The sequence below is a fragment of the Lytechinus pictus genome, chromosome 2 (genome assembly GCF_037042905.1).
Source record: "Lytechinus pictus isolate F3 Inbred chromosome 2, Lp3.0, whole genome shotgun sequence".
NCBI lineage: Eukaryota > Metazoa > Echinodermata > Echinoidea > Temnopleuroida > Toxopneustidae > Lytechinus > Lytechinus pictus.
Window position 1 is genome coordinate 42,049,606 of NC_087246.1, and position 15,605 is coordinate 42,065,210.

Here is a 15,605-nt window from a genome sequence, read left to right on the forward strand (position 1 = left end):
AGTTATGTGTCATTAGGTTTGTGACGGACGGACGACGGACGACAGACGACGGACGGACGACATTTGGATCCCTAAGTCTCGCCTTCACCTCCGGTGGGCGAGACAAAAAACAATAGATGCGAGCGCGAAGCGCGAACTTAAAATTTTGATATTTCGATCTGAAAAAAATGACAGTTTAATGGACGTTTGTAATAAAGAACAAGATTATATCCAGCAAAAGATTATTGCAAATCGAAGCGGGAGTTCTTTTGACGTTTAGTCCTGAAAAAGGGACATTCTATTCACCTATTTAATCATGAAAAGTATGGGGTTTTGCTACAGAAATGGTGCGAGCGCGAAGCGCGAGCTGAAAATTTTTATATTCCAATCTGAGAAGCGGATAATTTAAGCACGATTTTAAATAAAGAACGAGCTGTGTAGCTCAATCTCAATATACGACTGGTTGCGTAATTATACACTCCCGGTACTAGCAACGGGTTTTAGCAAAGTTTTGGTCTAAAATATCGAATCATCTTCATAAAACACTCTATAGAAGCTGTCTTAAACTAAAGGCCATAGAGGTGGCACAATGTGGAATGTGTAAAGAAGAAAAGTGACTGACCTTCTTTTTATTAAAGCATTGGAAAATAAGATCAAAATTAAAGGATTTGCTTTACGCTTTTGTATGATTCTGGGATTTTTTTTTATATATTAAAGATTTCATGACATCTGTCATTCTGTTGGCAACTGCCCCGCCCCAGTCCACTCTGTAAGGGCATGCAATAAGCTTTGTTATGACCATTCAACAATCAAATGTATACTCAGCTAGGTGCCGCTGATCATTCTTGACCGGCGCCGATCTAGATTTGGTTGGCATTAGGCCCTTCTTCATTATTCTACCGGCGCCTATTTGTTGGAACCAGGGGACTCTGATTATTCTTGACCGGCGCCGATTTAGAACAAGTAGTGCTGATTATTTTTACCGACGTCACGTAAGATTCAGGCAGCGGCAATTCATAATGGACTGGCGCCGATTTAGAACCAGGAGGCGCCGATTATTCTTGACTGGCGCCGATTTTTAACCAGGTGGTGCTGATTATTCTTGTCCGGTGCCGATTTAGATTTAGGTGGAGCTGATTATTCTTGATCGGCGCCGGTTAAGACTCAGGCAGCGCCGATTTATAACCAGATGGCGCTAATTATTCTTGACCAGCCCCGATTTAGATATAGGTGGCGCTGATTATCCTTGATCGGCGCCGGTTACGAACTCAGGCAGCGCCGATTTTTCTTAACCGGCGCCGATTTATAACCAGATGGCGCCGTTTATTCTTGCCCGGCGCCGATTTAGATTTAGGTGGAGCTGATTATTCTTGATCGGCGCCGGTTAAGACTCTGGCAGCGCCGATTTATAACCAGATGGTGCTGATTATTCTTGTCCGCGGCCCCGATTTAGATGGCGCTGATTATCCTTGATCGGCGCCGGTTACGAACTCAGGCAGCGCCGATTTTTCTTAACCGGCGCCGATTTATAACCAGATGGCGCCGTTTATTCTTGCCCGGCGCCGATTTAGATTTAGGTGGAGCTGATTATCCTTGATCGGCGCCGGTTAAAAACTCAGGCAGCGTCGATTTTTCTGTACCGGCGCCGATTTATAACCAGATGGCGCCGATTATTTTTATCTGGTGCCGACTTAGATTTAGCTAGGTGGCGCAGATTATCCTTGATCGGCGCCGGTTAAGACTCTGGCAGTGCCGATTTTTCTCGACTGGCGCCGATTTATAACCAAATGGCGCTGATTATTCTTGTCCGGTGCCCATTTAGATTAAGGTGGCGCTGATTATTCTTGATTGGCGCCAGTTATATGCAGGCAGCGCACTGCTGATTATTTTTAACCGGCGAAGTTGTTGGGAAAAGGGTAGTTAAAAGAAAAGATAAGGAAGATGATATGATTGTGCTTTGCTGGGGGATAGTCTTTCCTTACTGTTGCTAATATTATATCAGTGTATAATTTTTTAAGCGGCGCCTTTTCTTTTCTTTCCTATATTTTTATATTTTCAAGCAGCGCCTTTTCTTTCTTTTACTTTTCTTTTATTTTTTTTGAGCGGCGCCATTAGGGGGGGGGGGGCGCGCGCCCCCTGCGCCACCCCCTGGATCCGCCACTGTAGTCGGTATCACTAGTGTGACTCACTAATGCAAAATACAAGCATTCAACACCCGTCACTACGGAGGTTGCTTTTTGGTGTCATTTTATCGCAATATCGGGGAATACATTTGAAGGTATTTTCCCTATATCTAAGCAAGTTAAGATATACCGTCATGAAGCATATCAATGTTCTCGTTAATATATCCTCTTTCGTGTTGAATGCTTGTATTTTGCATTAGTTGTTGATATTAATGATAAAACAGAAAGATATCAATGCACATGCAAATTTTTGCCTAAAAACATGGAAATTTTGGCATAAATTCTTATATTTTTCAAATAATATTAACCGGACTGGCCAGAACGATTGCAATCGATTTCTACTATCTAAATCATTGTAAAATGCGTATTTTCCATTGTTTGTGCAAAAATATGAAAATAATTGATTTTCATGAAAAATCGAAGATGGCCGACAAAAATGGGGTCCTTTGGGCCTTCCGTACAGGATATGACCACTGAACTAGAAATTTCTAGTTCAGTGGATATGACCCGGCAGCAACACATCTTCTTGACCACTGACATAGGCGATCCAGGGGGGGCCAGAGGGGCCCGGCCACCCCCACCCCCTATTGGCGGAGCAAAAAAAGAAGAAAAAAAGGGAAAGAAAGAAAAAAAAGAAAAAGAAGGGAAGAGAGGAGAAAAAAAGAAGGGGAAACATAAGAGGAAGAAGACGAGTGAATAAAATAAGATGAGGGGAAGACTTGGAAAACAATTAACAAAATCTTTCATGTCACTATATAAAATTTTCGCTCGCGCTTCGCGCTCGCATTGCCTTTTAGGTGAACTACATATCTTGTTCAATATGGAGTTTAAATATCAAGTTTGGAAGTCAATATACAAAAAAAAAACATTTCATCTCGGAAATAGAACTTTCATTATTTTGTGTGATTTACAGATTGATTTTTAAAAAGTGCTCTGTAAAAATGTCAGTTTTGTGGTCTGAATATTGACATTTTCTGCTCACAAATTTTGATTTATCAGGTACCTATTATTTTCGTGTATTCCTTAAAGTTGTCAAAATATCCCTTTTCAGGTCTGATCAAAATCTGATCGTCAAAACGTATCAGCTAGCGCTGCACGCTTGCATTTTGATTGGCGAGTTATGTATGTCTCAATATTGATTATACAACAAACTACTTAAAATCCCCTTTTCATAACAGTATATAAAAAAATTAGGTTCGCAATTTGCGCTCGCATTATGGTTAATAACATATTAAATGATGCATCCTAGTTATAACTACAAGAGTGCTTGGAATGTCCAGTTTTCAGGCCATCATATAGGTCGCACGGGCCAAATCACAACTGGCAGGCCATAGATATTCATTCGAGCCAACCCATTGCTCAATTTTTAAATTTGATATTGCTGATTGACAAAAATGAATGAATATGACTGACAATCTAACACTGATTCTAGGGAGGGTACCTACTGAACTTACTTTTTCCAAATTGGAAAGATATATCACCACTATGGAACTATAATTTTACTGGCGGAAGAATTAGGGTCATTTTACTCTCTCGAAGTGACGAATTTGGTCCCGGCAGGTGTAGTCTTCATAAATGCTGATTTATTTTTAAAATGAGCCGGTCGAGGTACCCTTTTCTGGTCAGATATGGAATGTCAGACATTTATCCTATCCACTGGTAGTAAACATTCAACCCTCGAATTTCCTCCTTATTTTTTATGAATTCTTTTCAAGTGCCACTTTAACACACAAGTCTATGGGTAGTGAATTAGGCCTGTGAGCCCTATATCATCAGATTTCGCGCCCTCATTAGGCATTAATGAATAAGATATTAATTTAATAATTGAATTGTCCCTTTTTTTTTCATCTTGCGCTTAGCAAGAGGAATAAGAAGACAGTCGTCATTTTCATATGATGACATGTCCTAAGGATGTGCCGGTCCTATGTCAGAACTCAAAGTAATAATCATGAAAAATATCAGCTCTTTATTAAGTGCGATCCATATCCACCTCACAATTTTCCTACAAAGTGCTTGAAATATAGAGCTGAAATCGATTCTTTTTTTTTCAGATCGGAATATAAAATAGTTTAAGCTCGCGCTTCGCGCTCGCTTTGATTTTCACGATAAAAGATGTATTTAGAATGACTATATTCTAGGTCTAAACGAAACACGCGCGCGCATGTTTATTCAGATACTCAACTTGTTCTCTATTTAACCCATTTTCCAGTTTCAGATCACAATATCAAAAAAATTCTGCACGCGCTTTGTGCTCGCATTATAAATGTAGAAAAATCCCCTATTACTCATTATTTTCATGATTTACAAAACATGAATAGAGTGTCCGGTTTTTAGGTCTAAATCTAGATTTTTTTTCCGCTCGCGCTCTCGCATCAATTGTTTAGTTATATAGCTATCTTATTCACGATTATAAAAATTGATTAAAATTTTCCATTCTTTATGTAGAAATGTAAAAAAAATTCAGGTCGCGCTCGCATTATTGATTGTTGAAATATGTAACGTCTTCATGGCTAAGTGGCGGTCCTTAACAGGTACCTTTTCGATCAGTTCAAAACGAATATGAAAATTTTCTGCTCGCATTATTCAAGTAAGGAAGATCCCCAATTACTCATCCTTTTCATGATTTACAAAACATGAATAGAGTGTCTCGTTCAGTAGGTCTAAATCTCGAAATTTTCCGCTCGCGCTTCGCTTGCATCAATTGTTTAATTATATACCTATTCTGTTTAAGTTACAAAAGGTGCTTAGAATTTCCATTCTTTGGGTAAAAATGTCAAAAAATTTCAGCTCGCGCTTCGCGCTCGCATTATTTGATTTTTAAAATATGTAACGTACTCAATAATGACTAACTGCATGCAGTCTTTAACAGGTATCTTTTCCATCAGTTCATTTCTGCTCGCGCTTCGCGTTCATAGTAATTATTTTGTTGCATACACATCTGTTTCAGGATAACAAACATTGCCCAGAATGTTCAAATTTTAGGAAAAAATACATAAGATTTCCAAAAAATTTAGCTCGCGCTTCGCGCTCGCATTGTATAGATAAGGATTATAATATTATAGATATTTATGTTGATTAATAAGAATAAAGCTAAAAATTGACTATTAGAACTATCCCTTCAAATAAACCAAAATTCATCTTTCATCAATTCATCTTTGGCTGAAAAAAAATTCCGGGCCCCCCTATTGGGGAAGGCTGGATCCGCCCCTGCACTGATATCATGCCAACATGTTGGGACCATCAAACCTTATGTACCCGATCAGCTGAATAAACTCCCTGAGCCCTCGGTCTACTTCCTAGCAACACTGCGACTGCCGTGTGTTGTTGCCCTCTACGTTCGTTGGTCTATACCATTGGTCTAGCCACATTAATGCGATTATTGATAAATGTAAGAAAAGATTAAATTTATTACGTCGCGTTTCGGGTACGTCCTGGGGGCATGGGCGTCAATCCAAACTTAAGCATGAGGGGGACACAATAGCAACGTGCAAGCATGTCACTTTTATAGGTATACTTTCCAGATCCATTACACTTTCGTCATACTCCACCGCTACATGTACCGTATGTCACAGGGGCGGATCCAGCCTTCGCCAATAGGGGGGGGGGGGGGCCCGGAATTTTTTTTTTTACCCACATTTTCCCCGATCGGCCGCTCGAAGTTAATTTTTGTTTGTTTCTTTGAAGGGGTAATATATTTATTTTATGTATTTTGTTTTAAAATTCAAACATTTTGGGCAATGTTTATGATCCTAAACGAGATGTGTATCTAACTAAATAATTGCTGCGAGCGCGAAGCGCGAGCAGAAATTTTTAATATACGTTTTCATCTGATAAAAAAGGATCTGTTACCGGCAGCTTGTTAGCCATGAAGACGTTACATAATTCAACTATCAAATAATGCGAAGCGAGAGATGAAAATTTTGACATTTTTACCGGAAGAATGAAAAAGGTTAAGTAAATAGCTAAATAATTAATGCGAGCGCGAAGCGCGAGCTGAAAAATTCGAGATTCAAACCTAAAAATTGGACACTATTCATATTTTGTAAATCATGAAAATGATGAGTAATTGGAAATCGGCTTCCTACATAAATAATGCGAGCGCAGAGCGCGAGCACAAATTGTTTTATTTATTTTTGATATACGCTTTGATCTGATCTGTTAACGGCTGCGTGTTAGCCATGATGACGTTACATATTTTAACTACCAAATAATGCGAGCGCGAAGCGCGAGCTGGAAATTTTGATATTTCTACCTCAAGAATGGAAATTCTAAGCATTTTTTGTAATCGTGAAAAGGATAAGTATATAACTAAACAATTGATGCGAGCGCGAAGCGCGAGCGGAACAATTCTGGACACTCTATTCATGATTTGTAAATCATGAAAATGAGTAATTGGAAATTTTCCTACATTAATAATGCGAGCGCAAAGCGCGAGCAGACAATTTTTTATATTGTGATCTGAAACTGGATAATGATTTAAATAGAGAACAAGCTGCGTATCTAAATAAACGCGTGTTTCAGATTTTGACCTAGAACATGTAGAATTAGGGTAATTTAATTACATTTCTTATCATAAAAATCAATAAAGCGAGCGCAAAGTGCGAGCTAAAAATATATGATATTCCGCTCTGAAAAGGGTCAATTTAAGCTCTGTTTTTCAAGCACTTTGTTGGAAAATTGTGAGGTGGATATGGATCACAGTTAAAAAGAGCTGATAAGTTTCATTATTATTACTTTGAGTTTTGACATAGCGGACCGGGACATTATGTCATCATATGAAAATGATGACTATCTTCCTATTTCTCTTCCTAAGCATGAGAGCGCAAAATCTCTTATTATTATGGCCTGAAAACTGGACATTTAAAGCATTTTTGTAATTATGAATAAGATGCATGAGTTGATATATTTCAACAATCAATGCGAGCGGAAATCGCGAACCGAAATTTCTGATAAACTGCATGTGATCAAATGGGGATTTTAAGTAGTTTGTTTTAGAATTAATATTGAGATAAACATAACTCACCAATCAAAATGCGAGCATGCAGCGCTAGCTGATACGTTTTCACAATCTGACCTGAATAGGGATAGTTTGATAACTTTATGGAATACAGGAAAATAATAGGTACCTGACAAATCAAATTTTGCGAGCGCGCAGCGCAAGCAGAAAATGTTAATATCCAGACCATAAAACAAAAATTTTACAGAACACTTTTTAAAAATCAAATTTGCCAATCAAACAAAATAATGAAAGTTTAATTTTCGAGCTGAAATATGTTTTGTATATTGACTTCAAGATTTGATATTTAAGCTCCATATTGAGCAAGATATGTAAATCACCTAAAAGGCGATGCGAGCGCGAGCAAAAATTTTATATCCCGGCATGAAAGATTTTTTATTATTACTTTCCAAGTCTTCCCCTTATCTTATTCACTCGTCTCTCTCCTTTTATGTTTCCCTTTCTCCTTTTCTCCTCTCTTTTCCCTTCTTCTATTGTTTTCTTTCTTTCCCCTTGTTTTTCTTTTTTTTGCTCCGCCAATAGGGGGGGGGGGGGGCGGGCCCCCCTAGATCCGCCTATGCTGTCATACCGAGGTTGTTTTACCTGACTGCTAAGAAAGCACGAATGCCTGTGAGCAAGCAACCAGGGGACCAACGGCTTAAGGTCCTCTCCGAGGGACCTGGTAATGAGGATAAATGCCTTACCAAAGGGCACTAGCGCACCACTTGGGAATCGAACCCGGGTCACCGGAATCCGAAACCCCCGCTCTACCGACTGAGCTATCGCGCCTCCTTAAATGCCGTGCATACCCACGTGAAAAAACCCCACCACGCACGTGCGGGTCTCCATGTGGGTGCTCGCGTGTACCCCGGCGTCGTACGTACAGGAACGGCTCATAGACGGCTAGCTGCGCTGCTTTTGAATGCGAATTTACCCACCGTTAATTGCATCGAAAAGTTACATGACAGTTGTTTTTTTTCTTTATATTTTTTAAGGGAATCAACTCTCATTTCCTTGAGAAGGTATGCACATATCCCCCCCCCCCTGATGGTCACACTTCTTTTGTGACAAAAACATGGGGGGGGGGACATTTGATATTGTGTCCCCCCTGAAAAAATCATGGGGGGACACGTCCCCCCCGTCCCCCACCGATTGACGCCCATGCCTGGGGGAATAGGTATGAAATTTTGATGATTCAATTCAATTCAATTCAATTTAATTCGGTTTATTATGAAAGACATTGTAAAACAGTCCGAAGACTGACACATACAAAGTTAACAGAACAAAAGGGAAAATACATTAAATTATATACCTACGAATTAACAAAATATAATAAGAACATAATAGTAAGATTAAATATTGCACTCGAGGTTCTACACATTACAGAAATATAATTAAGGGGATAATGCTATATAAAGAGAAAATAGAATGACCGATAAAAACACACAAAAATGTTGGGATATGTATTATGTTGATTGATTTCAATGTAAACTGAGGGGGGGGGGGAACTTTTGTAAGTTATGAAAAAGGAAATGAAGGGTGAAGGGAAGAAAACAATGTCATACTTTTACACACAAATTATATACGAACATGAACAAGGGTTGACATTGACTTCAATGGCATATACAGAGGCATATATCACAGAGCAGCAGTCAATAATGCTGTGACATGAGGGATAGTTGAGTTCTTATATCTCTGAGTTCTGCATCGCGGTAAGTCCAGAAGATGCGCATTACGCAGGGCCGAACTGTGTCGCGAAACGGATTGACGTGTGGGGGGTAACCTGTCTCGATGGCGGTGAGATTTGAGAAGACCAAGTCCAAAACTCAAGATGAGATCCTTTCTGCGTTCACATAATGAAGGGAGGCCAAAAAGAGTCAGTTGTTGAGAGTATGAAAGAGATGACGGATACAAAATCATACGAAGAGCTCGTTTTTGGAGTCTTTCAATTTCGTCACTTTGTGTTTTAGTGATTGCAGATCCCCAAACCGGAACACCAAACTCCAACAGTGGACGAATGTACACTTTGTAGATATTTACGAGATCGTGCTTATCAACACCAAATTTCTTTAGAATGCAGAGGATATACAGTCTTCTTGAAGAGCGTGAAATCATGTGTTGGACTTGATCATCCCACTTGAGATCCGAACGAATCATCACACCAAGAAGGGTTAACGAGTTGACACGTTCTAAGTGACAATCCTTGATTGTGATGTCTAGCTGGGGTGGAGGGACCTTCAGGAAGGACACTTGCAAGACTTTGCACTTTTCGGGTTTAGGCGTAACGTCATTTGAGATGCACCATTGACTCAGCAAATTAACATGGTCCTGCATGGAGCTTTGCTGGTTCTTTGGTAAAACTTCCACAACGCTTAAGTCGTCTACATACTTCCATCGATACCTTGTACTTATAGCAGCATCATTGACGAGTACAAGGAAGAGGATAGGCCCAAGTTTCGTACCCTGGGGCACTCCGCAAGAGAGACGCAGATGACTAGATGAGTATCCCTGATGTCGAACCATTTGATAACGCTCCGACAAAAAACTACAGACGGTAGGTAAAACAGAAGCATCTACTCCCAAATTTGGATTTAAGCGGAAAGGACCTAGCTACTTACCAATCCCCCGGTTCCAAGTTCTCTGCTGGGTTTACAGCAAGTCTTATCTAGTAAGTATCAAGTAGTACCACTCGGATACTTCCACAACACTGGTGATATACAAAGGTCTTATTTTATCTGTTTTAGACTATGGAAGTGAAATGTATGATTCTGCTTGTACATCTCTTAAGAAAAAGCTTGACTCTATACAATATAGAGCTTTGAAAATCATTACAGGAACGATATACAATGTATCATTAGAGTCTCTATAAGTTTTGACTGGTGAATTACCGTTGTATCTTCGGAGAAAACTGTTTAATGATAAATTTAGATATTATTTGTTGTTTAGCACTTCATGCCATCCAAGTAGAGAAATTTTCATTGAACATATGAACAGACACGAATGGAAGGAAGGGGAAAGACCTTTCAAACTTCGAGCCTGTAGTGATGAGGTACTTGTACTGTAGAGAGAAGCAAGACAACTTATTAACAAGAATCCCGGAATGGCGTTTGTCCCGCCCTCCTGTGTCGTTTTGTGCTCATCGTATAATTAGAAAAAAAGATATGCTAACGGCCGAGATGAAAGCTATCGTTCTAGAAAGAATTGGAATTGTGTGGAATGGTTATTTACATATATATACTGATGGATCCAAACAGGAAAATTTTAGAACGGGGGCAGCATATTATGTTCCTCACTATAAAATAAAAAAGTATTTCAGGTTATCCAATGTAAGTATCATGAGAGCGGAACTCCTGGCCATTTTAATGGCACTTGAGTGGTTAGACTCCTTTGATAAACCATGTTCAGTTGTAATTTTTTGCGACTCTTTGTCAGCACTGAATGTGATTGATTCATATTTCATTAAATGCTCCATTGTTAATGAAATTTTATTTAAAATTCATAAACTCAGTTTGAAAGATATCTGTATCAATTTTGAATGGATTCCCTCACAATGTGATGTTAACGGCAATGAGATCGTCGATAAAGCTGCCAAGAAAAGAGCCGCGAAAAATTTTGTAGACATCGTTTTACCAAACACTATAAATGAACTCACATGCTCACGCATGACATTTTATAAAAGTGTCTGGCAAGCAGATTGGAATGCGTCTAGAAATGGTAGATTTTTATATGCTATTCATGATAATGTTTTTAAGCAGGCATATAGAAAAGGTTTTTCTCGGAAAGAGGAATGTCTCCTTCATCAATTCACAGTAGGTAAGTGCAAATTAAACTATTATATGTTTCAAATTAAACGGCACTCTTCCGGCCTCTGTGAGGTGTGCAAAGAATTTGAGACTATTGAACATTACGTTTTATTTTGTTCAAAATATGTAAAGGAGAGACGCATTATGTTTAATAAACTTAAGATGAATGACCCGAATCTTAAACAATTGTTAATTAATCCCGATTATACACGGGGACTACTATGTTTTATATATGCCACTAACCGTTTTTACAGTTAGGTGTGTGTCCTTATTTTAAGTAATTCTATAAATATATAACTAGTAGCCGATTGGTTAGCTGGTGTGCCCTTTTTCACGAACAATCATTTAGCACGCGCGATATTTAATTTGTCTATTTGTATTGAAGTGTTATTCCTCGAAGATGTTTAATCTTGTAGGACCTACTAATATAATAGGTGGATGGGTGACTAATCTATATTAATATGTCATATAATCGTCACCAATGGTTTAACGTCGTATGGATCGCCTTTGCCGACGACGTCCTAAAAGTTTACGAAAGTGACTGGCGCGTATAAGATAGTGTCCCTGTATACACACTAGTATAAGAGATTGAAGAGCGCCATCATCAATGAACGTAGAGGGCAGCAACACACAAGCGTGTTGCTATTAGGAAGGTCCACTCATATATATACTAATAACGCAATTAGTATACATCTCTATGGCCCGTATTCTGAAGTCGGGTTTAACTTAAACTCGGGTTTAAAGTTGTGGTTTAAGTATGGACAGCCAAATTTTACATAATCACTAACAGTAGAAATATCATACTTCAGCTCAATCGGCTCTCAAATCAATCATAATTGTGTAGGAAGTATAAATAGATGATTGTCTTCACCATCGATGAATCAGGAAAGAGCACAGTAAACATAAGAAACATACAACTTAATAAAAAAATTTGATACTTTTGGCTTCCCATACTTAAACCACAACTTTAAACCTGAGTTTAAGTTAAACCTGACTTCAGAATACGGGCCTATGGGTCAACTCGATACGCGCATACAAATGAAGTGCGCGAGCAATTTGGTAGTCATGCCAACGAAACCATGATCCGATACAATACACTCACGGAGTGACAGCAAAATATAGGTAAACTAAAAGATTATGACAATAGTAGATTAAAACAATGAAAATGAATTTATAAAAAATTTAAATAATAATGTACCAAATTCTTAAAATAATATATCACTAAATTATTGTCACAATTTGTTTGTACATCTTCAGTAAAACAGGATTAAATTCTGTCATAAATAAACCAGTCTGCTAATTTCACCCGGATTTAGCCAAGTCATTTTGTGACCACCGAAAACCTCTCAGAGCACTTTTTTAGTAGATTGTAGAGTTGATTTATTTTCATTTCCTCTTTATCATTATTTTTGCTTGAAATGTTTTTACATTAAATATCATGCTTAAAAATATGAAATACTTGTTCCTGTATTTTTCATAAAATATAACATGGTGGTGACAACAGTTTTATGACTTTGCATATCAATATGATAACAAGTATACGTGAGGTTGATACGTCTTCATCTAAATTTCGCTGCACCGTACCATAATGCGCCTACACAATCCAGCACCGCCTCTTATACAAGCGCCATGGCTGGCATGACCGCGCCGGCGCCCCGGGCCGGTCGGTGCTGAGGTAGGGTACGGTGGGCTGCATGCATATGCTAACACAAATTTTTGTAAAATTATGAAATGAAAAAAGTAGATGTGACATAGACCTTCGCCCCTTGATAGTTCGTCTCAAGTCAAGACCCGTCGGAATATACATAGCTCGATAATGAACCAGATAATTGCTGTCTAATATTATGTCTAACGTTAGACTGGGTCTGGGACTTGGCTTTGCTGTTTAGTGGTCGTATTCGATCTTGCCTGATGGATTGCAAAATGTGGGTTGGATTTGTGGATATAGCATAATTATTTTAGATTTTCAGACTACAATCTACACTCTAAGTGAAAATTAAAATTCTAACCTTGAATATTTATCGTTGCTCATCCGCCATAGTGCCACATCAATGACAGACCAAGTCTATATCTTTCAAGTCCATATCTAGCTAAGTCGAGTCGCGTCGAGATTATCATGCCAGTGCAGTGCAGTCAGCATTATCATTCACGCAGCGCAGTACGCGCACCGAGGTACAGGTGACCGGGGAAGTTTCGGCGCGGCCAGACCAGAACATCACGGTCTTGGCTCTGGCGTTAGCTTGTGTAGAGTTGGTAGGGGCAGCGAAATTAAGCAGAAGAACGGTAACACAAATGTCATCAGTCTATGTATTTTTATTGCCATGTAAACTACAAAAATCATGATTACCTTTTGTTTTAAAATTTTTAAAAAATACAAATATGATAAAATAATGTTATTTAACATATTTTCTTGGAGGTCTTATTATCAATAATAAATAGTAAAATTGAACAAACGAAAAAAAAATCAACTCTACAATCTTCCAAAAAAGTGCTCTGGGAGAAAATGGTCACAAAATCTGAGCGGAGTGGACCTTCCTAAAAGCAATACTGCAAAGTGTTGCTGCCCTCTACGTTCGTTGATGTATACTAATAACGCTAGAGTGCGGAGTCGCCATAGGCGCGCGTACTTAACGTTTGTGATTGCGCGGAGAATGGTCGGCCATTGCTCGATAGGTCTCGATTTGCAAAAGTACCCGGATGTACGCATAGCTCGTGCGTTGTAATGCTGTGAAAAAGGGATGCCGTCTCCGGCCTTTTTCTTGAAGAAAAGAATCCAACCTAATTACAATCGAAAATATGAATGACAAATTGCATCTCAATAAACTATTAGAGTGATTACATGGGGATTCTGCTATTAATTTGGCATTTTTAAACCTGATTTCTCGGGATGAAATTCTAAATAATTTGCATTTATACCTGATGTCCGTTTATAGGCCTTTAATAGATAACAATGTTGACACTATCATATAAATAATTAGATAAAAATAAAAACATACAACGGACATTAATAGAAAGATTGACAATTGATTCAAAAGACAGTAAATTAGCCCATCCCCGGAGCCCATCTTCTCTGGATTTCCTTACCTTTAACTGCATCGTCCCCAGCATAGTCCCGACCTTTCGTTTGAGGACGCGCACGCTTATTTACGACGGTAGTTGATTTTGGAAGAGACTTTTTGGGACCGTCATCTTGGTCGTAAAATTCTGTCATGCAATGCAAATTGTGTGACATGAGATTTTTTTTTCGTTTCGCATCTGCGACGGAAACATTCAATATGCGTTTCGTGTGCAAAATTCTGGTTGCTACTATGGTAACAGCGATTTATCCGATTTAGGACGACTTTCCAAATCCACTTTTGGTTCCTCCCAGAGCTCGAGAAGCCGCCCGGGGGGCCCACTCCCATTGAATAGTGGATACCAGGCGCGACCATACGTAAAAAGAGAGAGTGGGTAAGTACGTTACGTATAGGCCTATATATGTAGCGTTATAAGGGTGTCAAAAACGATGATTAAAATACTGAAAAACGGGATATATTTCCAATACTTGTAGGGTGTCACAACCCAAATACTTAAGAGATGCATTTTCATAATCTGGAAAAGACTTACTTCCCTTGTTTAGGGTGCTTTTCAAAACCCCATGGTCGCGCCTGGTATCCACTCATCAACGGAAGTGTACCCCCGGGAAATCCCCCATTTCTGTGGAAAATAACACATACTGCCCATTACATTGTGTGCTAGAGGCATATTGTTTGTGTATAAGGAGCAGGCAAATGAAGAAAACCCCGCAAATTTAGACGTTTTTCAGATGGTTTATGGCCTATTGCATGCTGTGTACATGTCAACGCATGCGAAAATGGTTCCGGCTGGAGAGGTGATCTGACTCATGGAATCAATTGCCAGTGATCCATCAATAATGCACATTAAATGCAATATCGATTCGATGGACTGTAATGATATATATCTAAGCATTAATTCGGTAAGTTTTTTCCTTACTCAATATGTACTCGATTTGTCTGAAAAACCACTTTCTTATCCATGTCATAATCTACATTTCGCATGTCTCCAGCCAGCTGGAGTCATAGCCATGATACAGGTACAGTCCCGCCCCGAGCTCAGGCAGGCAAATGGCATGGCATGGCATGCTCGGGGGCATGCGGGTATCATAGAGCTCCATGCTGGTATCGTATGAAAGAGCTTTGCACACGAAAAGCAAGATCTATAGGGCCTGTAACACAAAGCTTAGCAATGATTGTAGAACAGTTTCTACGTTCGATTGTATTGACTATAATGTACAATCAATCTGAAAATCGAGTCTATGATTAATCGTTAACTTTTGAGTTACCCGACTCTAATCTCGCGTTGTAGAGGATTGCGAAAGGTGCCTATTTCCTTCATTCACGTCCTTTCATTCCATGTTCTCGTGACCAATTTGTTTATGTCGGATATAATTTTGTAATTTCTATATAGGCCTACAATATGTAACTTGCTTTAATTTGTATGAAATATAGGCCTATCATTTTTATATATTAAGTTGTACAATAATTTGTATAATGTTCTGATCTTTTATTACTATACATGCGCTATTATAATATTTTAGTATAAATGGCATCTCATTGTTGTTCTTGGTGAGCCGTCCGTTACACC

General features: G+C 38.9%; 1 protein-coding gene across 1 annotated transcript in view; it reads left to right on the forward strand.

Moving 5' to 3' along the window:
- LOC135153231 (uncharacterized) overlaps positions 1 to 15,150 on the forward strand; it is a 29,742-nt gene extending 14,592 nt beyond the window's left edge. Inside the window, exon 2 of the mRNA XM_064095650.1 lies at positions 15,028 to 15,150. Within this exon, the coding sequence (XP_063951720.1) occupies positions 15,028 to 15,150 (123 nt within the window). The remainder of the gene's footprint in view (positions 1 to 15,027) is intronic.
- Positions 15,151 to 15,605: the final 455 nt, after the last annotated feature.